Raw genomic sequence first — 13,040 nt, 5'->3', positions numbered from 1 at the left:
ATGTGTACGAAGCAAGTAAATGTCTGTCTCCGAAATATAACCTGCCTATAAGTTGCCTTAAGAAACCGAATGCTACTTCAAACTTTATATTGCGTATTCTCGTTAGATAACGGCACACTTTCCTTGAGGAAGTAGCCTAATAAAATATAAAACTATTAGAAAAAACTTGCCTCTTACATTTAAAATAACATCCCAAATGTAGACAAGTTTGGATCTTTAACAAACTTGAAATGTGTAAGCCTCGTGGATGTAGACTTTGTTACAGCTTTTCACTTTTTACTGAGATTTTTTTTTTTTTTTAAATGAATGAAACCGGTAATGTGTTGTAAGGAATTAAAATCCAGCGCCTGCTACGAATCTCTCCGTGGAGCCCAACTGTACCCTGGTCTAATGTGTAGATCATGTAAATGTGGAAACAATGCGCACTGCCGCTGTGGCCCGTGATTCCACGGAACACATAAGGGCCTAACTTTAAGACTACATTTAAAATATGATTTAGAAAAAAACTCAATATTTATTTAGCTGCCAGAAGAAATTATAATATGTTGCTTGTGAATGTAGGCCTGTCTCTAGTCGTATTAAACTTTAGGGCCTGCCGGTTTTTTTTTTTGTTCATCCTTTATGGGTTTTCTCTCTATCTTTGGAAAAGAGGCTGACTTTTGCCTGCAGGCCTCTCTGTCTCAGATCAAAGATTCGTCACAGCTCGCCTTTTAAATGCTTAAAACATGACAAGTTATGATGATTTATGGAAGGAAAACAGCCCCATATGATGGAGGGAGGCCTGTGCTTCTCTAAATAAACAATTCACCTGGCTGCCACTACTACTAATAATGATAATAATAGTAGTAATATAAATAATAACCACTCAATGAAAAGACAATAAGTCCGTAGTGATATTGCACAATTTAATACTGCGATTATTACACAAAGATGTGAACAACGTCAGAGACTGTGTGGACTTAGCAGGGAATGCCTGAGGTAAAATACGGTTGTCTATTCCCTTTAACAGCACATGTACACAGCTTGTGATTTAAACGAGCCCCTGTTACATAACGAATCACTGCTGACCACCTCCCGATGCTCAGAGCACCGAGCAGCGTTAGACTGTATATGGTCATGTTTACCTTGTTTGCCTGGCGAGGCTACAACAGACAGCAACAAAGGACGAGTGGTTTTGGATCTTAATGAAGACAAAAGACCATTTCTTGTATATATGTTTTATGTAAGTAATAAAATATTACTATAACATAAATATAAATGTGACTTTGCAGTCTACATTTAGCAATCAACATACAACCAATGTAGTAAACAAAAAGAGAAACATACTGAAATCCACTGCAACATAACCATTAACAGAGCCAAACAAAAAGCTCCAAACACGTTTAAGAAATAAATATATATATATAAATGGTCAGATTCATAAATGAAATCATATTAAAATATCTTCTTGGAATTAGTAAGTGTACAAAACTGCCCGGAAAGAAACAAAAACAAAACAATATCTCAGAACAAATACAAGTTTACATATTGGACATATTTACATATCGGAAATAATCCTGGCAACATTTTCTCTAAAATCTTTTTTTTTTCTTTACTATTATTATTTTTTCTTGAAAAAAAAAATGTTTCCCTCATCTGTATTGAATAGCACTGCTTTAGACTTTTGGACTGGTCCAACATTGAGAAACGACACACAACGCATGATATTTTCAGATTTCCTTTCAGGTCAGAAAAAAATAAATATATCTAGTTTAGTCCCTTCATCGCTTCCCCTTGAGGAATTATAATTTTCTTTTCTCCGAATCCAGCGTTTTAATATAATACAGTGGATTTGTGGGACAAAGGAAAACGGTGTGGCTGTAACCAGATTGGAACATCTAAAAACACAGGAACAGAAAAATAAAATAAATCATGTTCAGGCGTGATATTCCGACATGGGGCACTGAAGTTACCTGAGTTATTATTACTTTTCATTTCGTATTTGACCAATCTCTCTTGAAGTGTTTGGAATACAACAGGATTATCAGGCAGTGAGCAGTGTGAGAGACAGCGCTCTGTGGTGACAACCAGGAACCTGTAAACATGGGATTTATTGTGTTTTAAGCCTATGGCGATCAGCCTGCACTCACAATTTTATTAACAAATATAAAATTGCAATAATAATAATAATAATAATAATAATATCAACGAAACAATAAGTGCTCCATGCAAAGAAAACAATAATTTGAAAACAATTAACCCCCCAAATAAAAGAAAATGCGTTTTTTAAAAAAAAAAAAAAAAAGAATTCCCCTTTTAGCGTCTGGTGCTGTTTGCAAATTTCGACGTGGTCAGCTGTAAAAAGCGTGAACTAGTATTTGAAGGCATGCAGTCAGAACTTAAACGTCCTGTTGCATTGGGCATTTTTTTTTCTGAAATGTGTCTGGCCTTAATTATGAGTGTTTCGGGTGCCATAATTTCCATCACTTTTCCACCATCAACTTCCACCAATCTGAGTAAACAGAAAAGAAAGAGGCTGCTCTGATGAGTTACAGTGCTTATAGCAAATAATGAAAGAAATCATAGACAGTGAGCAGAAAGAGAGACACTGAAGTTAAAGTATTTTCAAACCAAAACATCACACTTAATAGAACAAGGAAAGTATGCACTAATATTCAGAAATCTGGTTAATCAGTTTCAGCCTGAAAAAGCAAAAATGTTCATTCAGTGTAGACTATTCATCTCCAGTGTTGATCGTTTTCTGGTGAGCGCCAACAGTTCATGGTACACCAGGAGGACATGGCCTCGGTTGCCACATTTAATTACTCCCCATTTGAAACAGCCATGGGATATCAAATTTACTTTATATGCCTTCTCCTCCATATCATTTTGGTAAATAAAGATCTTTGTTTCACTTTAAATGCGCACGGAATCAGTAATAGCGAATATTTTTTTTGTCTTTTTTTCTTGTTTTTTTTTTTCTTCTTCTTAACATTTTTCTCTCTTGCCATCTATGTGTTGATGATCTCCGAATACTAAGGGCAAAACTGTTCAACTTTCCACGTCTCTTTTTCTCTCAGGAAAACAAAAGCCAAACTTAAATACTGTAAACTCCATAGTCCCTTTCCCTTTTTCTATCCCCCTGCGGAAATGCTCGGATTGTTCATGAAAACAGTCACTGTACAGGACTCTGTAGTGTGCGGTGTAGAGGAGGGGTCTCTGCTTGGGAATATACGTCCTCCATATTCGGGTGAGGGACCCCAATTGGTGTCATTCTTTTCTCTTTTTGTCTTCTGTTGCAAAACCAAACGCGGACAACCTCTTTTTCCAACTGCAGAGTGTTGGCTAAACTAGTGATTTCGTGAGCAGACGGCTTTGGGCATTTTAAGAAATGATTTTCCAGCGCCCCTTTCACCCCCACTTCAATGGAGGTCCTCTTCTTTCGTTTCCTACCCTGCGCCGCAATCTTGTCCAAATTGGTGGGACTGCCCGTGTTTGAGTCTGTCTCCTCCAGCCACTTGTTTAGGAGCGGCTTAAGTTTGCACATGTTCTTGAAGCTGAGCTGCAGCGCCTCAAACCTGCAGATTGTGGTCTGAGAAAAGACGTTTCCATACAGGGTGCCTAAGGCCAAGCCCACGTCCGCCTGCGTAAAGCCCAGTTTGATCCGCCGCTGCTTGAACTGCTTGGCGAACTGCTCCAGGTCGTCGGAGCTGGGCGCGTCCTCGTCCGAGTGATCCTGGTGGTGGCTGAACGCCTGCTGGGGCGACTCCATCTGGTTGTCGTGGCTGCCCGAATCGTCGTGGAGCGGGTCGCGCATAGCGTGGTGCAGGGTGCCGGGCTGGGGACTCAGCATCGCGTTGAGGTTTGTGTATCCAGGCTGCGAGTAGACCAGAGACTGGTGGCCGTTGGATGCTGGGGACAGCGGGGACAAGTGGTGCGTCGTGGTGGGCGCCCACGAACCATGGTGGCTGTTCTGCGTCTGCTGGTGCACCAGGTGAGATCTGTGGTGGAAGCCGCTGCTCAGGTCTTCCCGGGTCGCCTGCACGCTGGCTTTGTGCTCCTGCTGTCCGATGTGGGTGCCGCTGGACCAGTCGGTGTTGGAGGTGGGCAGCCACTGGTGGTGCGTCAGGCTCATCGGGTGTCCCGTGTTGGTCGCCGCGAGCCCTTGCAAGTACTCGTGGTGCATCATTTTCTGCACCTCTCTGTAGGTCGTCCCCTGATGCATCCTATCCGAATCCGGATGCATGAGCGGGTTAGACGGTAAGGAGTTATTCCTCGGAATATACTGAGCTGTTGTCGCCATGGCTCCTACTTCGAAAACTGACGAGCACTTCGGAGGTCTCCAGGCTTTAGAGCCAAAACGCAACAACCTGCTCTGGGAGGTCTTGTGGAAGAGCGAAGACACGCCTCCCTTCCGCTTGTATTGGCTCCTCTCCGATTCAAGCCCACTGGGGACACATTCAATAGGCGCAAGGTTTCAGCGCATGCTACAGCACAGGATGGGTAGAGCTCCGATCTTACATATGTTATAGAAAAACATATGTTCTATTTATTAAATGTCTCTTTGAGTTTTTAACAGCACTCATCTCATCCCGTAGACCTGCGCACAGATAGCGTCCCATCTATCTGCTACATTTGTGTTCTCTCTCTCTCTCTCTCTCTCTCTCTCTCTCTCTCTCTCTCTCTCTCTCTCTCTCTCTCTCTCTCTCTCTCTCTCTCTCTCTCTCTCCAATTCTCTCCAAAGAAGGTGAACAGTGCAGCAGCGGGGTTTGATTAGGTTTCCCTGAGTTTAGACCGGTTGTTTTGCAAATAACCACGTGGGGGAGTACGGAGATCTTTTTGAAGGGTTGCCCCCTCCCAACATACACACATGCACTTACAAACACGCACCCGTGCACCTTTATAATAGGTCACTGATGATTATAGCGCTCCTCATTTTAAATAGATTATAAGGCGCGAGGCTCCGGCTCTGCAGCCACCCACACCACGAGAGGCGTGTAAATAAGCGCCATGTGACGTGTCTGTGAATGCGGCTGTAAATGTGTGACAAATTTCGGAGCATTCGCTCCATTTGAAAGCCTCCGCGTGTGTCATTTATTTGTATTGTCTCGGTAATTTTTAATGTTGTATATGATCTCATCATCACAACCCACTTTGTAGATGATAGGCCAAGATACGCTCTCTCTACACTCCCCCTCCACACACACACACACACACACACACACACAGACACACACACACACGCGCGCGCACACACACACATATAGTGCAGGTGACAGATATTATACTCAGTTTATTCACATCGTTCAGTATCTTATTTTGAAATCCCGAAGGTTAAGTGTCATATCTGATAATTATCATTCATCATAAAACAGTCTCTTAATTTTTACAAGACATTGTACCCTCACTGCCAAGCTGCTGCAGATTTCCCTGGAAATTTAGTCTTATACGTAAAATAGGCTATATTTTTTATATCATTTACCTCTCGAAGCATTTTACTAAGCAGCAACTTGGAGAGAGAAACCTTGTGTTTCTTCCTCCTGGCTCCTTCCTCACTACCTCTCCCGGTTGATCTGATTATTTTTCCCTTCACGTTTTGTCCCAATAGCAAATTACCAATTCTATGAATTGCAAAGCAGCCTCAGAGACGCTGAGGGGTAGAGAGAAGGGGGGGGGAGATGCGAAGATTGAAAGGGATCTTTGCAAACACAATCACGTTCTTAAATGGAAATGCGGGGCTTTAAACAAATCTTACATCTCTCCCGTTCCATTCGCCTAAAACTCTGCAATCAGGCACATGTTCCACTCCTTCTAAAACAGGAGCCTTTTTGGAAGGTTTTTCACGCGCAACAGTCCCATTTTAATCATTTACCTGAAAGCAATGTTTTGCCTTTTTTTTTTATCTCTTCCGCGTGTTTGTTTGTTGTCATCTTCCCGCACGCGACTACTCTCTGTCTATTTACAGGACGACTCAACTCTAGTGTTCATTTTAATCCGGGACTACATGACTAAAAGGTAAGTTGTTTCCTTTCCGCTGCGACCGCGTCCTTGCTGTACTCTTGTCTCCAGTGTTAACAATGTAGCGAGTGTGTGTGTGTGTGTGTGTGTGTGTGTGTGTGTGTGTGTGTGTGTGTGTGTGTGTGTGTGGAAGATGTTGCCGGGGTCACAGGTGCTCGTCATCATCTCGTGAAAGGCGTGGTTTTTGTCCACCCGTTCTTTATATATATATTTGAGATGAGTGGGAGACAATCTGCGCGAGTTATCGGCGTGTCCTTTTAGGGGCAATTTATTAGTAACAACGTCAGATTTTAAGATACATCATGATGTTTTCAGAGCTATGTACTTTTTACTGGCTGTATTCGTGATAGATCTCATTTTAAGAAACACTTATAATGATTAATATGTTACATTTTGCAAACATCTTTTTTTTTCCCTTTGATTCTCGCTGAATAATAATTCGCATGATTAAAGTGCCTAATTTAAACATGGGATGGATTGAACTATAAAATCATTATACCAATACATGTATTTATTGAACTCCGCATTATTTATTGCAATTGTAGATGATATAACCGGGGACATCCTAAACGTTAATAATTAAATTGCACATAAGACAACGATGCACAACAGCAATCTCAGCCAGGAGGTTCCTTATTGTCAGTGCTAAAACTCCTGAGAGACTTCAGTGTCTGTGTCGCTGCTATGACTCTCCATGCAGCTCTCAGTTAATGAAGATGCGTTAGCCATTCAGTCATTCTTGTCTCCCAGTCTATAAAAAGCAGTGGTTTCTGCCACACAGAGCCAGGCTTGTGCTTTGCCATGCCAGTGAGGAGCTGCTGGAAAAGAAAGATCCAGATGCTTTGGCCCTTTTGTAAAGAATATGGCCTTGTGTTGCGCTGAGGTGCATTTTTGCCAGGACGCACTAGGTTTCCATGGTGCGCTCGATGAAAGGGATCACACAGAAGTTTGTGGTGAATGACGGGCCGTACAGGAAAAGCAGGCTAGAAATGAAGACGATATGATGGATTTGAGAAAAAAAATAAAATAAAAATAGGAAGAAGTCGTGAGGCACACTTAGTATGAACCGCAGAGTGTGGAGGAAGTTGGGTGACCCTTTCACCAGAAATAAGTGTGTGCACAAGTCTCTTCTTTGTATCACCCTGAAAACACAATTCTCTGATTTATTCTTCACTTTCTCGCGAGTTTCTTTCCTGTGGCGTCTTGACATAAAGCGAACATGCAGGAACTGGAGAGACAAAAAAACTGACTCTCTAAAAAAGATTTTTAACACGCACAGGAGACTAAACGTGCCCAAACATAATGTGCTTGCTTAAATTGTTTTGGAAACGATCTTTAACTAAATGCAGTGAGTGTATTTCACTGCTTCTGTAATTTAGGGGATTATTTATTAGAATGAGGGGCCTTTTTCTCTTTTTTTTCTCCTCCGTCAGTCACGTGTTAATCTTTCCCCCAGTCTGCTTATTATGCAGCAGTTATTGTCAGGACGCACCTCAGCCAATAGGACCCCATCGACCCTTCAATTAAACAACTTTCTCTCTTCTGTCTCTCGGTGCAGTAGGGATCACTGTAGGCCTAAAGAATAAATAATGATGTGTACAAATGACCCATGACAACTAGTTAAGAGTTCTCTGCACTCTTCAATAAGGTGATAAAATAATGCAGATAATAAAATGGTGTTAGTAATCAGAAAACAACAGAAAAAAAAAAATCCAAACAAGAATTAGATGTTTTTAAAGCGAAAAGTTAGATTTTAGGGCAGGCTATTTTAGTCCTCATCCTAGGGTTTTAAATATGCAAACATTGAAGTAAAGTTTAAGCTAATAATCGAGTTTTATTACCACAGGTAGGCTACACCTGAAATAATACGCTCACACTCTTAAAACGTCTTCGGCCTCACATTAGATGTTAAATACAAGTCTTCCTCAATTCCAGGGGGAACATTTCGACCTGCCACGAGCTATGTTTAGATTTTAAAATTCATGTGATGTACCCTCCAACTACAGCGAGTAGAATAATATCCACCAACGCACTCAATCAGATAATTGTATTTCGTTTCCAGTTTTTTTTTTTGATAGACATGCGTAATAGGCACTAAATATGCAATAGGGAAAAAACCTGTTTGCCCATCCATTTTGAAGACCAAATCGTCCCGTGCTTTGCAGGTAACTTTTTTCGCTTTCTTTTTTTGGCTAATGAACTTGGGCTATTCTGCCAGCATCCCCCTGAGAATGCGAAAGGGGGGGGGGCGCTTTTCTTGTGGTAAAAGGTGCGAGCTTCCTCCTCTATCTCTCGGCTAATTAGGCGGGGTCTGAACACGCCAGAATGAATATTCATGAATGGCACCAGCGCGCAATTAGTAGTGGAGAGAGTTCCCAACTTCAATCCCCCAAACAACGCAGCTTGCAGAGGAATGGGGTACCGGTCCCCCCCTACTCCATGTGTCTCTGCTTCTGCTCAAGCACTCTTTGAGCCCCTCACTTATTCTGTCAACTCCTATCAGCCAGTCTCCTGCTCCCATTTTCAAAGCAGCCACCAACATAAGTGACTTGTCCACTTCATGTAAATCTCCATGTTGGGAATAACTGCTAATCCAATTAGAGTTCTCAGTAACTTCTGAAGTGGTCAAAACAGATATTTATCGTGTCACTTGAGGTTTTGGAGCTCTTTGGAGTCATTAAAAAAATTAACAAAATGTAAGTCAAAATTTCAATATCTTTAAGTCTGAATTTTAAAAGACTTCACGTCACTCCATGAGGTGGAAGATCTACACTCGTATCAGAAACTGACACACACACACACACGTGTGTGCAGGTGCAGCAACACAACCCGTAAATGCACCTGCCGCCTAATGATGCATATCATCTAACAACACACAGTTTCTTAAGCATCACACCTCACTATTTCAAATCCCCTTGAATTGCCAATGGCCCCTGATGCACACATCCTCTGACATCCCCTAAAGCCTCCCTCTACCTGCCTCGTGGTTCGTGTGTTTCGCCGGCGTGAGCCTTAGCCTGTGTGGCTGGCTGCCTGTCCGTCCGCCCGCCGAGGACCCACAATCCTCTGCTTTGAATTCAAGGTGATTCTTATCCCCGACCCCCTCCTGGCCCAGCGCGTTTGCCTCTTGCCTCCATAAAGACGTGTTTATGTATGTATGTATGTGCAGAGGGGAACACGGGGAGGTTTTTCAAGGGTTGGGGGGGAGATAAGCAGAGGAGTTTGAGGCCGGTGAATATGGATGGGGTCCCTGCTTTTAGAGAGCACCGCTGATAGAGAGGTAAACAGCTCCTGGCCAGGAGAAGGAAGAAGGGTGGAGGGGGGGGGGGGGGGGGGGGGGGGGGTTGATGCATGCACTGGCATACATTTGAGGCCTAACTCCATATCCCTCTCCCTCTGTTATTCACTCACCACCTCTGAGGACTATCTATCATTATTCCTTCACCTTATTCTGTTGTTATATTGTCGAGTTTCTGCTTTTGGACAATCTTGTGGATTTCGACAATGAGGTTCCATTATCGATACACGGAGAGCGAGGGTGGTGGCAAACCTGATTTCAGGCTCAGAAGTTTTTGGTCTCCCAGTGCTGATGCTGCATTTCAAAGAACGGTAAACATCAGTGCAGGTTATATGTTTGCAGGTGGTGTTGTTTTTGTGCATGTAGACTGTCAGTTATTACTGCCAGTCATGGTAACTATTGTTACGATTTTCCCCATCCTCATTGAGCATCAACCGCATCTCCACTACAACTCCACACTCTTCTCTTCTCGTTACGATGATGAGAAGGCCGGTAGCATGATGATCTCAGATTTCTGACCCCCATCTCGTTTTCTTTCTCTGTGTTCCTATCTTTTCCTCTCCTGACAGATCCTGTGAGGCTGAGCGGCCGGCCAACACAAAGGCCGTGACCCAACAGGACACAGCAGGAGTGAGTCGACGAGTCTCAAAATGTGTGTGTGTGTGTGTGTGTGTGTGTGTGTGTGTGTGTGTGTGTGTGTGTGTGTGTGTGTGTGTGTGTGTGAGAGAGAGTGTGTGTGTGTGTGAGTGTGCAAACATGTTGCCTGGTGTGGAAAGTCTGTTGGTCGTGACTCTGTCCATTCCAGCGTCTTTACCCTTTTATTTTAGAGTTGAGCATGAGCAAGCATGGCTTTGTGTGTGTGCAATAGAGAGAGAGAGACAGCGTCAAAAACTCACAGTACGTAAACAGCATGTCGTCCCTTCAACATTAGGTCAACAAAAGATGTTAAAAGCAGTTAAGCAGTTTGGTCTAAACCTAAAAATGCATGTTCATTTGGCGAAGAAGTCCTGATTTGTTGACAATCTGGAGTCTTCATCTGACAAAGCCAATGTGCTGCACAGGTTTTAAGACTTGAGCACATCAGTCTGAATGGATTTCCGTTTTGCTTCTTTAAAGTATCATTTGTTGGGCATTTTCATGCCTTCATTAAAGAACTGACAGTAAGGAGATGACAAGAAAACAAGGAGGTGAGGAATGACATGCAACAAAGGGGAAGTTGCATTGCAGCTTAACCTCCAAACCACAAGGGTGCCGATTTCTGTTTTGTTTGAATATTTTTGCTGGTGCAAAATTGAACGCTGAATAAAGTTAACTTCATTTGCTGAAGAACATCTTCTTTGCATTTGGCTATTTCAGAGTAGTTGTTTTGTTCCACAGGTAAGCCCTCTCAGGCCCTGACTTTTCTTTGGGGCAGCTGCTTAGTTTGATCCCACTTGATTGCTCTCTTGGCCACGACACAACACAGCAACTCTCTCTCACACACGCACACTCCAGAACTTCCACACTAAGGCCCCACCGCAAAGTTATTAATGAGCTGTTTAATTTTAATTAGATAGTAATTCATGTTAATGCCTGCTTAATGGAGCCAAATAATTCCCCTCGGTCACTCGGGGTCTTTATGCTTCGTTTACCAGCCCCTGCAGTTATTCTCTGGCTTTTGTTTTTATACTACATTTCCAAGTCTTCTTTCTTTTTTTTTCTTTTTTCAAGCAGTGAGTGAATGATGAAACAGTAAAAACGGGAAACATATGGGGTGAGTGAAGCTTGTGTGTGTGTTTGTGTGTAAAAGAGTGTCAGTGTGTATCAGTAAGAGTGAAAGCTATTATTCAAATGTTTGTGTTTTATGTGTGTTTATACTTAATTTTTATTCTGAGAGCTTGTTTGTGTTTTTGTCCATGAATGAATGTGTGTGAAAAGTTGTAATACTAGACCACACACCCACACACACTGACTCTCTTAATGCACAGGCGACTACAGTAAATGCCTGAAGTCAAACCAAAGAAAAGGTCAAACTCAGGATTGAAAACTAAGCAGGGTTAAACCCTCAGGTTAAGGTGCAGGTACCAAGACATTTGCGAGAGGGAGGTCGTGACCTTTTTGTCCAGGCCTGGCCCTCGAGGTACACTGACGCTGCCTCGTGTCCCGTGTGCATCCACCGCGCTGCTGCTAGGGGAAGCATTTATTTGACACGCCCCCACCTTGAAGTTCAACCATCGGTAAGGCTGTGTAGGAGTGACCACACCGGCTCGGACCACCGTGTGTGTGTGTGTGTGTGTGGGGAGGAGGAGCGGAGGGGTCAATGCTGTTGAGTCTGTCTCGGTTCTGTCTGGGTGCCTCGGCTCTAACGGAGCACTAAGCTGAGTGGTTGAATTGAGTTAGTGGCTACAGACAGGCTTTTAATTGTTGATTGACCAGTCTGAGTGCTTGCTGGTCTGGGGTCATTGCAGAGAGCAGGCGGGAAGGTCCCCAGGCCCCAGCGGCAATTTCAGCCACACACACTGGCGGAGGGGCGGAAAGAGATGGAGAGGTGGATGGTGCAAAGGTACTCAGGACACGGCGAGGGGGGGTAGGATGAGAGCTGAGAGACTTCCGAAAATTCGAAAATGGTGTATATTTATTTATTTTTATGTGAAGTTTGATCTCGATTCAAGCAAACGGAGACGCGTACTGGCGACAGTGTTACAGTCGCTGTGAGCCGAGCGGGCCTTGATGTCCACAGATTAGCAAGTTCAATGTTTACTCCTCCACAAAATCTCAGCTCCTTCATCTGTTTGACAATTACAAATTTACTTTGTACCCGTTCCATTCACTTCCCTGCCCCTGCACTCCCTCCCTCTTTATCCTCTCTTCTCTCAGCCCTCTTTCCTCTAATTCTGCACGGGGCCACAAAAGCCCATTCTGCTGTTTTAGCGGGTTAGCTCCTCTCTCCTCTCCTCCCCTCTTCTCCTCCTCCTCCTCCTCCTCACAGCAGGTGCCCGTCTTCGGCTAACATTTGTTATCTCTAATCCTGCAGGTTCGGCGCACAATAAGGAGCGTAGTAAACTCTCTCTCAGACCTAATCCCACCACTCCTTTTTTGATGCCGTTCCCCTCGCCCTCCTCTCCTCTTTTCTCCCTTCACTATCTGTCTTTTAGGCTGCTGGGGGGACACTCCACTTCTCTGATTGCCACATAGCTTTTTATCACCATGGCCTTCAATTTTGGGGGGGGGCAGCAGTTGGTGATGGGGGTGTCCTTTTTTTTTACCCAGTTCTTTATACCTCCAATTCCAACTCTCTTTTTCCTTCCTCTTTCCCTCTGTCTCCTTTCTCTGCCCCCTTCTCCCTCTCTCTCTCTCTCTCTCTCTCTCTCTCTCTCTCTCTCTCTGTATCATTTACAGTCATTTTCTGGCAATTAAAATGGAGCGCTGCTGCAGGATTTTCGCCTGCAGTGCAACACTACAGTGCTGATGAATAATTCTTCACCCTGCAAACTGGAAAGCTAGCCTTTCTTTCATGTCGGCCCTTTGTTGATTTACCATTAAAACTTACTGCACCGTGCTATGAGTGGAGGGCCCGGCTCTGCGGGAACTAACAAAAAGCAAAAATGAGGATGAAGCAGATATGTGTACATATGCTTTAGGGTCTTTTTTTTTTCAGCCTAGGACGAGGAAGTCTTTGAGTTACGTATATGAGTCATATATATTTGTGTTTATGGTTTGGATTTATGGCGCAAGAGACATTTTATTTATGTCCACTGTCTCGTTC

General features: G+C 43.4%; 1 protein-coding gene across 1 annotated transcript; it reads right to left on the bottom strand.

The window, feature by feature from the left end:
- Nucleotides 1-851: 851 nt before the first annotated feature.
- On the bottom strand, nucleotides 852-4,519 carry pou3f1 (POU class 3 homeobox 1). Its single transcript, XM_068736408.1, is given in 1 exon segment — nucleotides 852-4,519. A coding segment is annotated over 1 exon segment (1,365 nt). The 3' UTR covers nucleotides 852-3,154.
- Between the last annotated feature and the right edge of the window lie 8,521 nt (nucleotides 4,520-13,040).

Source organism: Cebidichthys violaceus, unplaced genomic scaffold, assembly GCF_023349555.1.
Source record: "Cebidichthys violaceus isolate CVI_PGR_0920_01 unplaced genomic scaffold, fCebVio1.0.p SCAF_7, whole genome shotgun sequence".
Classification (NCBI taxonomy): domain Eukaryota; kingdom Metazoa; phylum Chordata; class Actinopteri; order Perciformes; family Stichaeidae; genus Cebidichthys; species Cebidichthys violaceus.
This window is presented reverse-complemented; position numbering and strand designations above follow the sequence as displayed.